Source organism: Apis laboriosa, unplaced genomic scaffold (genome assembly GCF_014066325.1).
Source record: "Apis laboriosa isolate Shangri-la unplaced genomic scaffold, ASM1406632v1 scaffold63_cov154, whole genome shotgun sequence".
Taxonomy (NCBI): domain Eukaryota; kingdom Metazoa; phylum Arthropoda; class Insecta; order Hymenoptera; family Apidae; genus Apis; species Apis laboriosa.
The window spans coordinates 1-19574 of NW_025223982.1; the positions used below are offsets into that span (position 1 = coordinate 1).

Consider the following 19574-nt stretch of genomic DNA (forward strand, 5'->3'; position numbering starts at 1 on the left):
TTATAATGTATTCTGGATTAAATTGAATTCTGAAATTAAATTGAGATAGTTCGGAAAGAAAGGATTTCAATTGCATTAATGTTAATGTGTAAAAGTTAAATCCTTCTGGTTTCTTTTTTTTTTTTCATCTTTTCATGGTTTTTTCTTTTCGGTCCTTATTAAAATTGTTTGTTAAAAATGTCATTATCGTTTAATTTTTTTTTATTATTGATCTTTTATATAAAGATATAAATTACCTAACAATATTTGCATTATTTGATTTTTTTTTTAATATTTTTTATTTTTTAATATTTTTTATTTTTTAATATTTTTTATTTTTTAATTTACTGCAATATTTACTCCAATAATTATATTTTTTTTAAATATAAATTGAGAAAAATGATTGGAAATATTAGATAATGCGAAACAACATTTGATGTTTATTTTCTAGAAATTAATTATTTATTATTGATTTTCAATATATCTGTTATATTTATTCTGCTTTAAGTTTTAATGGAATAAAATAAAAGGAATATATTTTTCTTTTTCTATCATGAGTTAATTTTTCAAATTTTTATAATGAAATTAAATAAAGTAGATTCAATTTCTGATAAGATTTATAAATAATTTGTTTAATGTTTTTTTCTTTTTTTATGAAAACTTATTTCTTGATATTTATTTTGTATCTTACACTTTAATTACTAATCGTTTATTATTTTTGAAGTTTCTTACTCTTAATCAAATCTTTAATTGCATTTTTAATAGCCACATATCATTTATGCCATAATTAATAATAAATGTATATAATAAAATTATAAAAAGAATTTTTTAGATTAATATTTAAAATTTATAAGTATATTATTTAATTCTTAGGTAGATAAAAGATTCCGTATTTCTTAAAATAGATAAAGTGCTTAATTAATTTTGAAATTGTATTTAAGGTTGTTTCAGAATCTTTTACAATAGATACGTCATTGAAAAGTGATATAGGAATTGATTATTAGCGCCATCTCTTGAAGATAAAACATCTTTGCAAACACAATGAGATTGGGTAAGAATTGCAGATTAGCACCATCTCTAGAATATTAAAAATATTATATTATACTCAACAGATGGCACTAATTTTTATTATATTTTATCTTGCTTTTAAAGAGATATCTTTTCGATTCGAGAGAGGGCATTAAAAGTCGATTCTTATTTTATCGTTATCTTTTTTCTACTATTTGCTATTTTTATCTATTATTATTTCATCTACTCTGCTACAGATGGCGCAGAATGTTCAATTTTTATTTTATCTGTCTTCTATCATTTTTTTTTCTTTGTTCTTGGAAAAATTTGGAAAAAATACACATAATATGTGAAATTATTATCATTTCAATTATTTCAACAGTTTATATAAGTATAATCAAATATAAAATATATGTTACAAGATATCTGTTAAATATTTTTTAATTTTATAATGAATTTTAATTTCTTTTACCTATTTTTTAATTTTATAATGAATTTTAATTTTAATTTCAATCATTATTAATGTTGTAATCTTATTTTGAGACAAATTGATAATCTTAAAATTGATATTAAAATAGTGAAAAAATTCTAATGTTTTTGAGATATAGAATAAAAGAAATGCCTTTTATATTAGGTTTTTGTCACTTCGTCTGTGATTTTATTTGCAAGTATTTAATTTTTAACAATATTTCAGATTATGAAATATGAATTTTGAATATATGTTGTTGGAATATATAAATTACACATCAATTCTACGATTTGATTTAATTTAATTAAAATACAGATAAATCAATAATATTTTTGAAGTTTATATTATTATATGTTGATATCAAATATTTTATATGATTATGTATATTTTAATTATATTAAATATTATATCATGTATTATTATGATCATGTATTATTTATTAGATAGACTAGTTATATTTTTTACATAATTATATTATCTAATTATATTTTTCAAGTTAAATTTGTTTGAAATTCAATCTAAATCTTCACATTATTTTTGAAAGAATGTAAATAATATTCATTATATTTATAATTTATTTATTTTCAAGTAATATTATTTATTTTTAAAAATAAATTACAATATAATTCGAATATTATAATGTAAATTGTGACAATATATTAAATATTTGACATGTTAAATTATTAAAATTTATTGAAATTAATCGAAATTTTGTAAGAAATGATTCTATTTCTGCATTCATTGACAAATCGCTTTATTTTGAAAAATATGACATTATATTGTTCGATTTGTCTCAGAATAAGATTGCAACATTAATAATGATTAAAATTAAAATTAAAATTCATTATAAAATTAAAAAATAAATAAAAAATATTTAACATATACATATATTTAACATAATATATCTTGTAACATATACATTTCATATTCGATTATATTTATATAAACCATTGAAATAATTGAAATGATAAATCATAATTTCGAAATTTCATTCATACTGAAAGCACAATATTTCCCATTGTTCCTCTGAAGTGATACTTAAAAATATTATTTTTATTTCTTTTGTTTGGCGCCATTTTGCTTACATATGTAAGATTTTAGTATACTATGCTATATACTATCTTTTTATATTTATTCATTTAGTCTATTACTAACTTTTAAAACACATTAGGTAGGTATTGATAAAGAGACGATTATTTAATTTAATCATTATATGAAACATTAAAAAATTTTTTTGAAATTTTTCTTACATGAAATACTAGGTGATTGGAATCTTAGATACGGTAATGAGAGAACAGATGCGCTTGCGCATTGTCACGCTTGCTCGCCACTACAATGTCGGACGTCGAGCGTTCGGTGGTAAGACGGTCTCTTGCGTTTTCCGTGATTTCCTAAGTGAAATTTCGTGCTGTTTCTATTTGTGACCAATGGTATAATATGATCGTGTAACTCATTGACTGCGACTAACTGCCGTTAGAAGTATTATATCTCGTGCCAGTCGCAAAGATGGGTAAGTAAAAGGCGGAAACCAAGTACTAAATGCCGGCTAGCTTTTCTCTCTCTCCGCAACTTCTCTATTTGAGGCGAATGTATATGTATGTGTGTGTGGCTCGTTTACTGTTGCCAAAGAGTTGAAAAACGTGTTCGGGGTACGCCCCTGTATCATGCGGTTTCTGTTCAATTTTCATGGTCTTTTCCTCGTGATGAGCATACCGAATGTTTTCCGAAAGGATCGTATCGTTAAACTCACTCGGGGGGCTATAAATAGGTAGATCCATCGGTTTGACGTTTCCTAGGGTAAGCTCTCGACGTATAAACCTCCACCAATGTTTTTCCTGTTCATTTTGTTTTCGCGCTATTTGAGAATGACCTGCATTCTCAAACAGTGCTGGCTCATATTCGATCTTCAGCTGAAGCTACTAGTGGCATCATCTTTAGAATAGTTTATGAAAAAGTTAATTTTTTCTTTTTTTTTCTCACATTGTTACGAACTTCATTGATTTAACAGAAATAGGAAACAAAGTATCGTGTCTTATTCAGGCTTTTCAACGTGTTATAATTGTTGCGTAATTCCACGCGTTTAAGATAGAAATGTTAATTCTTGCATTCCCGGATGTTTTACCATCAAATATATATGAGAGTTTTCTCATAAAATTATTTAGAGAAAACAATCTATATTATCGTTAGTTCACATGAAATTTTTTTAATTCTATAAACCATTCCCATAAATGTAAGATAATAAGTACATAATGCGTACAAATTCATTTTTCATAGCATAAAAGCATTCCTTTCCTCGATTGTTTGAAATATCGACTCAAGTGGAATTCTCTTCGTTGCGTGGTCCGTGCGTAGCACCGATTTCAAGACGGTATCTGAGGACGCTCGTGCAATTATGCGTTCTACCCACGCAACCGTACCTCGCACGATGTGTCGTGTATGCGCTTCAATACCTATGCAGTGCTGAGAGAAGTAGCGAGATATACAATATATACTGCAACGCGAGTTTCACGAACTACAGTGTCCATTCTGTGACAAAGGCTATCATTTTATTCTTTTTTCGCTATCCAAATTTCGTTCCATATTATTTCATTTTTTTTTTTAACACATTTAAATATACAATTTCATTCTATTCAATGTAAATATATTAACGATTCGTGCTTATCATTTCTCAAACACAAATTCAAGATTAGTTTCTATATATGGGACAAACGCAAATACGGTGACACGCTTAATGAATCGTCCTGCTTTTTCTAAACTATAGCACGGCGCCATACATGTCTATTGCCTTTAAATATTGACTTCCCTCGAATATGATATTATCTCTACAGGAAACACCGATGATTATTAATATATATATATATATATATACTTAAATTTTGTCGCATACTTAGCACATTTATATATATTTCGATGTAATTATACAGCTAATTTATTATAAAATAATTATAAATAATCTACATTTCGAAGTTTAATAATCGTTTAAAATCGATAACCTGTTTTATATGGAATTATTTTCGTATGGAATCGATGTACGTTATCTTTCGCACCCTCATTTAGCGCGTATTCCATCCGAATTATAAATAGGAGTTTTAAATAATATACCAATCGACGAATGGTATTGATTTTTTTTTCTTTTGCGTCCCTTGTATATTGACATACATTTGGTACAAGGGTCCTACCCTCGGAGAGTGTCGTTAACTCCGTTGCCGGCTTTCAGTGAAACTGCAACCGCTGCAGATCGATACTTGCCCCCCTTGTGTTCGATTCACGCTGCGCTAGAACCGGAAGGGACAATCCCATCGAATGAAATGCATCGAAATTGGCATGGACGCGCGCGTTTTTATGACCTGCGTTTTTCATTTACCAATAGAAGTTTGCATAAACGATCAGTAAAAATCTGACTGCAGTAAATTCATGGCACGTGGAATCATGCAATTGCTCGAATCTTATCGCGAAGCTGTAATGAACCATTAATAATCGAGAAGGAAGTGATTTCACGCATTCAAATTAAATTGAAATTGTGGAACGAATCGGTTTTTTTTCACAAGAGTTCTGTTCCGACGTTTGCTTTGAAAATAATCCGACTGCAACAATGTTTCTATCTCGAGAAAGAGATAGGAGGGAGACCTCTGCGGTTACGTGAGTTATATATATTATATGCGTTCAAGGAAATATAGTATTTATAGGGTGTTTCAATTGTATCGATTCATATAAAATATGAGAAAAAGTCAAATAATTCATTAACTATTATTTAAGAATTAAATTCATTTGAAAATTAAGAATTTTGATGAAAAGACAAAATTATATGCAATCATTAAATCATATTTCAATTCAATTCAATGTAAGGTATAGTATTTTTTAATATATTTTCAAACATTACTTTCCAAAATTAAAACTTGATAAATGATCGTTGTACAATCTTCAAATTAATTTTTCCAAGTAATTCAGTATTCAACTTTATTAAATGTAGCAGGTGACAGTTGACCAGTTTCTGGCAAAAAGTCAAAAATAGAAAGAATCTTTATCCCGGTCAAAGGACATTAGTCTCATCGAATTCTCAATCCTTTCTCTCGAATATATGCGAATCGATATTTTACCTGCCGTATTCGGGTTATTGGTAGGAGGTCCTTCGAGGAAGTCACTGAAGTGAATGTAACGTAACTCCATGGTTATATAACCTGTGAAATGCGACGAAATATTGTTTATTATCCTATAAGCAGATACGATTACATTTGAATATTGTCTCGTTTTTCTGCTGGTAGAAAATTCCATTGGTAGAAAAAAAATGCACAAATTTTTTCTTCGAAAATCTCAAGATATTAATATATGTATGTTGTATTAAATTCTTCAAATGTATTTCCTTTTTGTTGAAGCAACGTTAATAATCGTTACAAGTTACTAAAATCTCTAATACGAAAATCGATGCTAAATGTCAGGATATACAGTTGATATACAATCGTTTAAAGAGCAAGAGAAAGTAGTACGTTGAAAGAAGAAAAAATGAAAGTTGTATCGAAACAATCTTGCATTCTTACTTGCATTTATGATTCTTAATTAAAATATTAACTTGAAAATTTTTGCATTTTTTATGGAATGCTACTCTATATACTATAATTTTACTAACAATAAGTAATTTATTATTCCTGTTCTTCTGTTTTCACAATCTCATATAATCGATTTCGTACTATGATTACAATTACATATTGTAATTTAAAAAATTCTCAAGGTTTCAGATTTAATTTTTATTGATCATTTTGATCATTTTATTTTCTCGCATGTTTTTCTTAATGCATATCGAATTCATGAAATAAAAGTAGAAAAAAAGAAAAAAATTACGCGAGCCTATTTAATTATCTTATCGTGGAAACAAGTGCGCGACAAAATGGGAACGCAGGAAGAATTGCGGTCACTGGACACCTCCGGTGACTTAAACGGATTGACGTCTTATAAAATTTTATACAATCTTCGCATGTGTTCAATCTGTTAAAAGTATATCCAGTATACGGGATAATCCTTACCGATAATAAGTAGAAGTTTCGTCGTTCTAAGGAGAGATATTCGCATGATAATGGCGATCAAAGTTACGACTGTTTGAAGGAATACCAGTTACGAAAAAGGATCCGGTTGATCGTCTAAACCGCGGTCTTGCGATAACAGACACGAGGCAAGAAAGCAAACTTAAAAAGCCGCTACGTGACTCAGTCACGCAGGTATTGACACTCGACGCGCATCAAGCGTTGCTGTCTTATTTTTCTCTCTCGTTTCGCGTTTCTTCGATTCGTTGCACGATACTAGCCGTCACGCATTCCTGATCCGCGTGCTGGTCTATCATGCCTCAGCGAATCTTTCCACGAGCTTTATTATTTTTATATATATATATATATATTTTCCCCCTTTTTTTCTCTCTTATCAAAATTGTAATATAAATATAAAATATTTTTCTTTAAAAAAAAAAAGGATAGATATAAATTTACTTAAATAGATATAATAGATTTTACACTTTATTTATTTAAGGTACAAAAGAGACAATATAATAAAAAATATTGTAAAAATAGTTTAAAATTCGTGGTATGCAATCACATGATTTTCCATTCTTCTTTAACGCACATGCACGTATAGTTCCTCCGAAGAGTTCGAAGCTTGTAATATCGGTTTAAAAATCAGAAAAATTCAAAATGAATTGACTGTATGCTGCAAATGGAGGATCTTTGTCGCATTTCTATTTTTATCATCCTATAGATGTCTGTACATATGTGGCATGTGCGGCGAATGTATTCAACACGTATTCAACAAATATAATTTATCATAAACTGTCTCATAGTTTGCAAGAAATTTTTTAATTTTTTTCATTCGTAATTTATTTCTATTAAAACGTTTGATGATATCGATACAAAGATCTAAAAAAATCATTTACTATTATAATTTATTTCGGGGATGATTTATATCACTTTAAAATATTTTTTTTCAAATACCGTTGTATAAATAATGTCTTAGTCCAAGATATTCGCATAATCTATATACCTGTAACAAATACCAGCACTATTTGAAAGCAGATAAGTCGTATAGAATTCCTTTTCGATGCACATACTGGTAACATAATAACACTATCGCGTAATTGATTTCGAGATAAAACATACTCGTATTGTGTACGAACTATGATTAATTATTTCGATCTTGTTTTCATCCTTGATTCCCTTTTTTTTCAGACAAAAAAAAATTGAATTTGATCATAAATTTTCATTCAATGAAAATTTAAATCCTATTGAAATGATCCAATTACTCCAGAATTTGGTTAATCTTAATGATTCAAAAAAATCGGTAAATTCAATATAATTCGAATTTCGTAATTTGTGCATACAAACTGATTAAAATTGCACGTAATATAAGTTTCTACTCGTTCCTTATCGAGGAAGGTAAACAGAAATTTATGCAAACTCTTTTACGTGTTCATTTGATAGTCCTCGACCTAACGATACTGTTTCTTCTTCTTCGTTGCGGAATTTTGTTGTTACCGTACGTGACTCGATCGTGCAAACAATACTAAGAAACGTGAATGAGAACTGTAAAGCAAGACTTCACCGTGTTGTTTTCCATTGTTAATTAATTGATAACGATGCGTTATTATCGTTGCTAGCACGTTGATTTCTTCACCAACCTTGATTACTTTACGATCGTATATCGCGATGACCTTCGCATGTAGACGGTCGAAAAAACGATTAGGCGCACCCTTTTTAAGAATTAATCACAGCATCGTTGTAAAATATACCCGATATCAGGCTTATCCCTTAAATAAGATAATTATTGAACAGTTAAAAAAAAAAAGTTATCGCGAGATATTTAAAGAAAAAAAGGGAATAAAAGAATAGAAATATGGTTCAAGGTACTACTATTTCTAAATAACCCTTGAGATATCGGGAGATTAAATATAGCTGCATACTGATTGGAAACAGCTCACGTTCCATTAATAAACCTTCCATTAAAAACAATTTCTAATTAAAAGTACACGCGTCATTCTATTATTTCTGCGAATTTTAATTATAATATATAATTTTATAATGTTAAACGTTTTTTAACTAAATATTTAACGTAGCAAGGATTAACATTGAGATTTATTTTATAAATTAACTTGTAAAGTATCATCTTTATTCTACGTTCACGGAAAAGAAAATTATCGAACTATATCAAGTTATATAATTCGATCGATTTATGAAGAGACAAAGGCCACCATTTACAGCGGGACAAATTAATCGGTAAGATCGACGCGATCGATACATACAGGTATTATATTATATTTTCGGTATGGATCGTGATTATTCGTGATGCATGCGTGCAATCATAACGTATAGGAACGGCCGTGAAAAGTAAATGTCAATCGTGGTTGACAATCGGAACTCGACGCACGAATCCTCAGCGCCTCCGGTCTCGATCGTTCGCCGCTCATCGTCAGTCGGCGATCGGCGCTCGTGCTGTTTATATCGTATTTACGGGCGTCTCGAACTCGTGATCGCATGTATTTATCGCCGCGAGCATTCGTGTGAATATTTCAACGTGTCGCGAGGTGTGTTAAAATCGTAAATTCTTATTTTTAATAGAAGAATTTTATTTTTGATCTCTATCGTTATAGTTTTTATTCTCGTAAAATATCGTATCGAACGATAAATTAGCCGATAAAAACATTCCCAATCGTGATACATATCGATTATCTTATCGTGGTCTATACGGAAAGAAAGAAAAAAAAGAAAGGTGTAGTTCTCGTTGTGGCGTTACTGCGAGTGTTACGCAATCGTCACAACCAACCGGTATAATGAAGTCGAAGACGAGCGAAAATTTTATTGCGAGTGAAAGTAACGGGGTCAAGAGGGACCAGGAACTCAAGCAGAAACAGTTGAAAAGGGGTAAGGAGTTCTTTTCGAGTCGGGTAAACTGCTGCTCGAGACAATCTAGGGTGGAAATTGTGCCGGATAATATTTTAAGGAAGGAAATGAAATGTTTGGAATAAAATAAACGAGTTTGAAGTCGTGAATGATGGATGCTTCGAGTAATTATTTTTTTTTTTCGTGATATTGCGATTGTTGTCGTTCAATTCTACCTGGAATTTCTTCTAGAAATTTTTTTTTCGATAAAAAGGTTAATAATAAGATTCGTAGATTTAGAATATAATGTTTTTTTTTTTAAATTTTCCAACAAAAATATTATAGATACGTTAACGTAAGAAACTATATTTCTAGAAAATTTTCGAGAACAATGACTTAACGATTTAGGTCTTATGATTTCGTTTCGAGTGTCTATCGGAGACCTTGAATTTCGTGTAACGTCATCCGCGTTAATTAATCACTCACGATAGACGAAAGTAATTGTAGCGAACTGCGAAAATGTAATGCTCAATGACTGCGTGATATCATACATGATTCTTAGATAACATAGGCAAAATTTTAATTTTATTTTAAACGAGTTTAAATTTCAAGGAACAATAGGATAAAAGTGCGATATCGAACAGACAATTAGATAAAGAGATTAGAACGACAAGTAGCAGATCTTGAAAAAAGAAAGAATTATTAGATAACGGTCGATTGTCTAATCTTTGAGATATTTTTCTTTGAGTTTGCTCACTGACACGCGAAAAGTTCATCGATACGATCCCTTTCTTTCCGCCATTTCCTCCAACGACTCGTCACGATTTTCTCCCTCCGATGTTCGTGACGTGACCAGCAAAAAGAACGTGACCGTTCAGACACGATCGATGCATCTTTAAGCAGAGAACGATCACCAATGAAAACTTCGAGAAAGGAGAAAGAACTTTCTTGTTCCTTAAATAGAATGATGCAGAGATGAAATCATAAATTTCTATATCGTTTTTATTTTCAAAATTCTTTAATTTTTTGTTTCAATTTTTTCTTTCTTTACTTTTGTGTCACTTTATAGAATATTCTCGTTAAGATAATTTTCGTATTCCATCATAGTTTCGTAATTCATCATCGTGATATTCGATTGTTTCTTACGAGAGAAACATCGTTTGATATCTATCGTAATATTTTTTCTTTTTTCTTTTCTTTTTTTTTTTTTTTATTGAAAATTAATGGAAATCAAAGAAATATGAGAAATATGAGAGATATATGTATAAGATCACGTGACTTCTCTGCATAACGGTTTATAATTATCACGATATCGTTTCACTAATCATTCGACAACGCCTCGATGAAAGTTAAGCGGTATGCAGGCCACTTTGTAATTCAATTCTTCGTGCATTCGTTTCTCGTGGGCTACCATTCAATGATGTTCGATACATTATTAAATAGTTGTAACACATAGCTATGATGCGGTTAATTGCACACAAAAGACTCATTACATCCTGTTGCATAAGCAACGAATGATTACCATATTTTCTTCGCAATGCATCTTTTTAATTAACGTGGTATCGATCTATTTTCTTTCGTCTTTTTTTTTTTTTTTTTTTTTATAAAGATTATATTAAATTTTACTAAATAGCTATAGTTTTGAAATCGAATATTAATCGACTAGTAATGATAATATTGGCCTGAATTCTCATCGAATCGTAACGAACGATTTAATAGCGTTTTTTTTTTTTTGTTATATTATTGATGCGATTAGATAGGGCGTGCAAAAATACCGATAAGCGGAGAATGAGCTATTAAAAGCCTGGTCTTTGATAACGTTCAAACGCTGGAATCTTTGTCTACTCGCAGTTGTAGTAAAAATTGAAAAAATACTAGAATCTAGAACAAGAAAGTAACTTTTCGACACAAGAATGATGTTAAATAATGGTATTAATTATTCTTGTAAAATATTTTCTTGGAAATATTTCATATTTTTTCCAGTTTTCTTCTATAAAAATATCAAATCACGATTTCAATTGCGTTCGAAAGATGATTAACGATTGACCACGATCCCTAAAAATTCATTAAATACGTACAATCGTTGACCGATCGCGTGTGACCCAAAGTGCATTGAGAGAAAGATCTAGCCACTTAAGGGTCGTCGTGTTTGACCCCACTTTGCGACATCCTATTTAAACCATTTATGAATCATATTAACATACCGAAGCGGAGAGGAACGTATGTGAAACGCGTTATTCTCGATGATGGATTACGAGTTGAATCGTACGATATCATAGATCTAACTAAACCGGTTTCCTTCCTTTACGAGAAAAAAAAAAATCCGTGAAGTTTTTAGTGGTTTCATCGATCACTGTAATATTATCTAATATTGTGAAACGATCAATTGATTTATTTAATACAGAACGAACATCGTTGTGTCGATCAACGATCGATAAAATAAAGCGGTATAAAATATATACGAGAAATCCAAAATTTTCTTTTCTCTGGACGTGTACATCTTCGTTGCCTTCAGGAGTTGATTAATTTTCTCGAGATTCTTGTCGGAGGTCATTCACTTTGCATTCTGTTTTATTGTTACTCTGACCTACTTTAGGGAATGAAATCGAGAGAGTAAAGTTGATTATTTATTATTGGTTTCTTTATTCAAAGGTGTATCTTATAATAAAAATGGATACTGCAGAAAAATTAATCAGGTCATGTTTATACGAACCTTCCAGTAACCCTCCCTACGTCGTTGTTCATCCCTTGCAATTATATGAGCGTACTACATACACGTATCTTAATGAGATTAAATAGATTCTAAACCAGTCCATGTATTTATACCTCAACAACCATCGTTCGTTAAGATGAAACGATTAATGGCACGTCGAATAAACGATGCATTGAAAAATATAGTACGCGACCAGGTCGTTGAACCACAGAATTAATAACACAGAATTTCGGGTGAGATTTTCAGTAACCTGGAAACACGGTTTCGTGACATCCCATTTAAACAAGATTATGAATTATATTAATATATACCGTGTCGGGGTTCCGTTGCATGTGGGACGATCCGCATGTGGATGAACCGCAATTACGCAACTTCTCTTTTTTCCCCGAACTCTATTTCAAGCGCGTATAATTATTTACCTTAATAAATTGCCTCGTGTTAAATCGTTTAACGAAATCATCACGATCGATCGGACGTGAATCGACTCGTATAAAAGATTTTAAAGACGGAGAAGAAATAAAGAATAAGAGCTCGAGTGGGTGTCACAACTTGCCGGATCCGGTTGATCATCGTTCATTAAAAATTCTGATCTCCTCCTACGAACTCTTACCGGTTCGCGCGTTATCAACGCGGCGAATTCCACGCCAGAAATTTCTATCAAGATTATTAAAGCACGTTTCTACATCCTTCGCGTAGAAATAGCACTCGTGCTCGCGATTGCAAAACGTTACGCGCGAGGATCGCTAATATAATATCGTAGAAAATATGAACGAACGTGGCCCAATTTCGGCGAAAAAACGACGAATGCTTTCAAACGTCTCTCGTCCGTTTTATCGTTGCTTATCGTTGTTTATCGTTGCTTTGGATTAGAATCGGAATGAGGTCGTTTCAGATTCCTCGCGAACGAGATTTCTTGTTCCCTAACGGTGGTATGCATAGTTTGTAGCTGGTCTATCCAATTATTCTAATAAGGGATGTTATAGTGTTCTGGAACAGTTGTACAAAGTGTATAGGTGTGTCTTTCGTGCTTCCTGACGGAACGTGGACTTGGTTATTCATTGCGAATGGTAAATACGGGCAAAGGTCCTCGATCATCACTGTAATGTATTATATTGTTATGTACTTTACATATTTGTATTCGTTAATCTTTCTATTATTTCGTTCTTACGATTGTCATCGTAACTACTACATCGGTAATAAGCCATTAATGGTTTCATGGTAATAATGGAACGGGGCTCCATAGTTTATTGAAGTATCCTTCTCGTTTCAATGGTACCACGGCAATAACAGGAAAATAAACGACTTGAAGTAAGCTTGTTCAAGTACGATTCAACGAATAACATCTAGTTGCTACGTCAAAGAGTTAAATCAAAAGATTCTACTGCGCTTTTATTTATACGATCTTTTGATCTTTCTCAGATAGTAAAATAGAATCTTTAACCTTTCGCGGTCTCGTGTCGAATTGCGCTTAACATTATATCGATTCGATTCTTTTCGATTTTATCATATCGGATATATTCTTTACGTGCAATTGAACGAAGGTATATCTATATATAGATATTCAGCGAAGATATCAAGATATTATATAACGTAAAAGAAATTTTCATTTCCAATTTGTGGCAAGTTTTTGAAATATGTCTTATTAAATATAAAAAAGTTGGAATAATAAATATTAAATAAATTGTTGATATCACAAACGATTAATATCGAACAAATAATCGATCGAAAGTTAGTATTGAGTTACAATTGTATCGCGTATCCACCATAGTCGAAGGTGTGTCGTTTCAATTCGAGTTCTAAATTCTATTCGTTCTAAAGAGAAACGCATCTCGTATCGAAGTTTCTGGTAAACAAGTTTCATACCAAACTCTCAATATTGCCCATTGAAATCTGGAAATTGAACTCTATAGAAGATATTCATCAACTTCGAACCGCAAATAATTCCTGGCGAAATTATTTCTCGATATCGTCGTGCACCATTATACGTTCGAACTATCGCTATCAACGGATAGCTGAAAATTGTCATCGATTTCCTATAAGCAATTAAAATGGCTCGCAAAGAAATACACACGTAGAATTATACGGGACTTGTTCTAACTCACGTGACAGCACGATGACGTCAAATATACGGTCGTCGCGTGATGTCATCGTATATTTTTAAAGTCGCGGTGTGAACGCTTGACGGAAAAACAAGCGATTCTGTAAACAGAGGATAATTATATATTCTCGTCGTTTCGATACGTTTTTAATCTAATCAACTGATAAGGCTAAAATCTCTATTCGATCGCGATAATTTCAATAATCGTGGAAGAAATTGTTTGCCGAGAAATTATCTGATTTCGAGTTCTCGATAAATTTGACAGTAAGCGAACATTAGCTCGGTAGCGAACATGACTCGCGATTTAATATAAGTTGGAGTACGACTCGGCGTATTGGCGCGGTATTTAAACGAAGTTAAATGAGACGAGCGAGAAAGCTTGATTTATACTTCCGGAAAACGAGACTCATCGTCTCGCCGTTGCGAAAAAAGTCACGTATCCTTTGACAAATTGATACGTATTTAATACACTCATCGCGATGTAATTGCTCGGGTCGCGTGTCGTATGTGTGTACAAGCTGATTCAAAAATGATACGAATTTAATTCGAAGAGATATCTTTTTAAACTTCCAAAATTTATTGCGTTAAGAAGTTACATATCATAACGATTAAAACGATACATCAAACCGCGTCACGTGTACATATAGTCTTTCCTCTTTCGTATCGCAACGGTCAATTATTTCTTATTATAATTATTTCTTACCACGCTGTATGGTCTACAAATAAACTATTATTACTTTTATTCCGTATTCCACGTATCTCTATATTTAAAAATATAATTTTCTCGGGACGGTGATACGTATCAAAATTTACACTGACGCGAGCTATTAAAATATATATTAGACTTTCCATTTAGCTGTGAAACGATAACCCGCCGAATCCTGCGATCTCACCTTTGAATCATCTCGTATTTTTGTCCCGATGATGACATCGCCCCGACTGTCAGCACGCGAGACTTACGTACGAAAGTCACGCACGATTCGTGGCCGCTTTTTTCTTCCAACCAGGGGAGAAAGGAACCTGATTACCCATCGACCACGAGAAAGTGGATTACCTCGGTTAATCGCATTCCACGACCGCGAACAATTTCGCGATTCTCGGGACGGAAATTGAGTTATTTGCATAACGGTCGATCGATCGTCTTCTAAAAAGATAATCCAGCCTATCCTCTTTTCTCGTCGATGAACCGTCCATTGTCGCAATCTCTTTTTTTTTTCGCACGTAACAATGCTTCAACTGATAGACGGCAATTTATGGATTGTGTATACACGAAGGAAGAGGGAACGAGAGATTTCTTCGCGTTCAAAACAACCGATAACGTAACGAAGAGACTTCTGACGGGGGATCGAATCATTGAATTAGAACGACCCGTTGACTCCGCTCTTTCAGACCTTGTTCTTGATCATACACATGGGAAACTCCTTACGGAGTGTAATTTTAACTTGAAACATCGTCGAGGTTGCCACGCAAACGTGCAATCGTTTTTCATCTAACCGGATTTTATCCTCAATTGGTATTTCGAATAAGTCGTTTGTTGGTAATTCGCAACAGTTTGGATTAAACCATTTTATTTTACAAGTAGTTAGCATCTAGTGGTTTTCAATTGAGACGTGGAATATTAATTAAATTTAAGCGATTTGTAATTAAGCTACGAATTTAATTCGAATTCTCATGATCTATTTGTACTATAATAATTGAAGATTATTGATCACAATAGGTGATTGTTCAATTTTTTAACGTATACGAGCAAGCAAGGTCGTTTAAAAAAGCAAAAGAGGAATATGATAATGAAGCGATAAACACGTTCTATACAAATATTCAAAGTAAACGTGTTTTTCTCCTTATTCTCCTCGAATATAAATTAACGATGAAATATTGGCATTAACAATTAGCATCCTCGGGTAAATTCGAATTTTCTCGATTCTTCTTAAAACATTTGATTGAAACATCGGTGCGTTTCCTGGGGCGAGGAAAAGAACGTTTCATTTCATCGCGAGTGAAACGGAACCGGGAAAACGAAGAAAAAATTCTGGCGTGAGTCACTCGAACTAGTCGTGTGACGATCGCTCTGTTATTTCCTTTAACGCCTTCGCCAGTCGTTCCAGACTGGCAGAGAGAAAAGAAGAACGCTCGTGGCCGTTTTCTTATTCGTCATTGTACACCGGGAACCGGATATTAAAATGGAAAAAATAATGTGAAAAAAAAAGAAAAAAGAATCGAATGTTGCGTAACCAAGGATATATCTCGGGTATATTAGAACGTACATATATATGTATCTGTTATTTCAGCCTTTATCTCTTTCGAGATGATACGAGAGTAGATAGGTGATAGATCGTGTTGTTACGTCAGTTGGTAGCTAGTTTTAGCTTGTCTAAACACAAAGGTTTCTGCCTTTGAGTTAGAAGTAGCAGGCTACGTTGAAATAAACTTGGAGGAATTGACGCCATATGCATGGTATCGGAGAATATGGAGTTATGAGGAAATTTATTTTTGGCTTAAGGAGAAAAGAAGGCGGCTACGCTAAAGGATATTTAGAACGAATCCTTGTAAATACCCTTTGACATCATTTTAAAAATTTCGAAGGCTTTTGCAAATCTAAAATCGTATTGTAAGAGTGCAACACGTTAGAAATTTCTTGACCGCAAGGAAAATAATATATCTAACGATAAACGAAGCATTGTAAAACTTGATTTATGGAGAACACTACGCCCAAGCATGTCCTAGATTTTCAACAAAGCGTCGTAATACACTCGACTTCTCACAATCTTCGCAAATTACAACGCTCGACTCCACGTCAATGGCGCTTAACATTTGCCAGTTAATCGATCACACGAGACTGTCCACAAACTTTTACGCAATCGAGCCGCAGGTGTCTCGTCTGGGTCACGCCAGGTCATACCGATATAAAAAAAACCCGATCGAATCTTGCCACGTAACCGCTTCGTTACGCGATCGTCGATCCTATTGCGTTTTCTCCTTCTTATTCGAGGGAACTTTCTTTTGAACGCTCTATCAAGAGGTTTCATCGTGGACCAGGCGCGCAAAGGGGACCACCTCGTCTCTTGAGCGTTAATTACGATCGACACGGAGAGAACACGGTGATTCGTGCGATCTTAACTATCGTATCGACCGATCGTCCAATTAACGTAAAAACCGGCTCGAGATTTTTTTTTTTTTTGCATCGCGCGAGAATAATAATTGGAAGTCGAGTTATCCATATCCGAATCCATTGAGCGAATGGAAAACGGTGGACGTTGAAAATTGTCGTAAAACCGGATAAGAAGAACAACTCGAATCAATTCGAATCGCGATAAATCTTTTCTTCGTACGTTGGCCAATCAACGATGGCAATAAATTCTTTCGACCGATTTTTTTTTTTTTCATTTCATCCATTAAAAATTCACGAGCGCATTGGTGACTACACCTGGCTCGACCGCTTCGACCACGAGTAAAAGAGTCAGACCTTCACCTGGATTCGATACGCGGCTCACGGCGTAAGCATAAGCACTCCGACAAGTGCTCGAACCGCTTTTTTCTTCATCTTTCTATTTTTTTTCTCCTTTTACGATTTTTTTCTCTCTTTGTTGTTCTCTCATTTTCTTGCCTCTTTTTTTCCCCCCTCCTTGTCGTCGTTCGTAGACGACACGTTGACACACGCGGTAAGCAGGCTTTGAGTCACGCTTTAGAAATTCCACGACGAGCGGATTACGCGTGTAACGCGCCATATTCGAGCGGTACGTGCACCGCGTGCCGATTACACCAAACTCCATTGATTAAGCGCCGCCAGAAACACGAGCATCTTTTGTCGGATCGGTCGATCGATCGATGGATCGTGCGTGAGTGGAACAACAGGCAGTTTCCTCGATTATATCGAAGAAAAATTCTTAAAACTTTTGGAGAAATATTTCGTTTAAATTAAAGAATGGATCACTCGAAAAATTTCGAGTTCTCGAATCTATTTTTGTAATTTGAAAGTCTCGAAACTTGAATGAAGAGTAATTTGAACGAGAAATTTACGAGAATGTTGCGACAATATTTGTTTATCTTTGTTTAACTAATGATAATGAAATTGTTCGTTTGTGTTCAGAGTTTAGACTTGTTTTAATTCGTAAGAGCTCGAGAAGTCAAAGTTAGAATTTTAATTCTCGACAATATAGATATCTTTTGGAAAAGATGATCATTCTGGTAGATTTCATAGAGTTTTGAAATATCGCAAATTATTTTTTAGGATTCAAATATTTTAAAAATCAAGTCTCAATCCACTTGCGATATAAATCGATTTAAATTTGTTCTCGATTTTTAAGATGATCGGTGGAGAAAAAAATATAATAGTAATTGTTGGCGTATTAGGCTTGGTAGAAAGGTAGTATCGTAAAAGAGAAATCGTGCTTGATCGCGGGAGAGATAATTGGAATTTCAAGACGCGGAGAATCGTTTTAAATTTTCATCGTTCTCGTAACCGTTCGGTATTCAACGTTTGATTATTTTACCGTTCCGAATTGTAAATGCTCGAATATTGGAAAGATAGGTATTTGGTATGTGTATATAATACAGAAATATCATCGATATTACCATGATCCAATTAGAGATCTACGAATCACAAATGATAAAGATCAACGGTTGTTCTCGGAAGGAAATCGTAGATTCAACGAGAATGTTAACGTTTCTTGTTAACATCCGCGGAAACAGATTATACGGAAGAGAGGCATAAAATCCACGAGTTGTTTCACTTTATCTGCTTATTAATTAACGTAAAAAGTAAAATTAAAAAATCGAGTTTAAATAAGATGCTCGAATTGGTTCGCAAAAAAATTCGGGATATCCTTTTTTTACGCGATTAAAAGATATCGATAGAAAAGAAAGTAAAAGGAGAAAGTACATATTCGTTTGCGAGAGCTATATACCGAAAGATACGACGATCGTAGATAAAAGATTAAACCGACAAGAGATTTCCTTTCTCCACGCGAACAGAACGTCTCACAAATGAATGGTCGATGATAACGAGACCAGACGTCGTGTTTTCGGTGCACGAAAGCCTTTGGAACAACTCGTTTGCTTTAGATCCGTTGAAAGAACGACATTCGTTGCATGTTGGCATGGGTATCCCTCGAACTAAGATTGATAAATTAAATTGGTGGCACGGTATTAAGCTTAATAAACGTGATCACAGAACAATACTCCCGTCACTTTTCGTGGCATTTCGTGATCGTGATAAAAATATCTGGCAATCGGATAGAGGATAACTCGTTAATCATTTTTCATCGAATGCAATCTTGGCTATTGGTATAAAGAAAGTTTTAATTTTTAAGATCTCTATCGTACATCTTGATTCTCGTAGAATATGACTCGTTTTGAATCGAATGTCGTGCGGCCGAGTTCTATTCGAATTGAACTTTGATCCGTATTTGCGATCGTAGCAATTTTTCTCTTCTTTCTTTTTGCCGCTTTGATATG

General features: G+C 33.0%; 1 protein-coding gene and 1 long non-coding RNA gene across 11 annotated transcripts in view; one reads left to right on the forward strand and one right to left on the reverse strand.

Annotated features, from left to right (window-relative positions):
• The first annotated feature begins 2804 nt into the window (after positions 1 to 2804).
• Positions 2805 to 19574, forward strand: part of LOC122718390 (actin-binding LIM protein 2) — a 30139-nt gene continuing 13369 nt past the window's right edge. For 2 of the 10 annotated variants that reach the window (XM_043943396.1, XM_043943401.1), the window contains exon 1: positions 8874 to 9351. In XM_043943396.1, coding sequence (XP_043799331.1) covers positions 9261 to 9351 — 91 coding nt within the window. In that variant the 5' untranslated portion in view covers positions 8874 to 9260. Of the gene's footprint in view, positions 2967 to 8873; positions 9352 to 19574 lie in introns of those variants that run through there. The other 8 variants (XM_043943392.1, XM_043943393.1, XM_043943398.1 and 5 more) reach the window with 5 other exon arrangements.
• Positions 6940 to 7953, reverse strand: LOC122718391. The gene is made up of 2 exons (XR_006347369.1): positions 7478 to 7953; positions 6940 to 7353 (listed from the first exon to the last, which is right to left on the reverse strand). It is a non-coding gene; the product is annotated as an uncharacterized LOC122718391 (long non-coding RNA).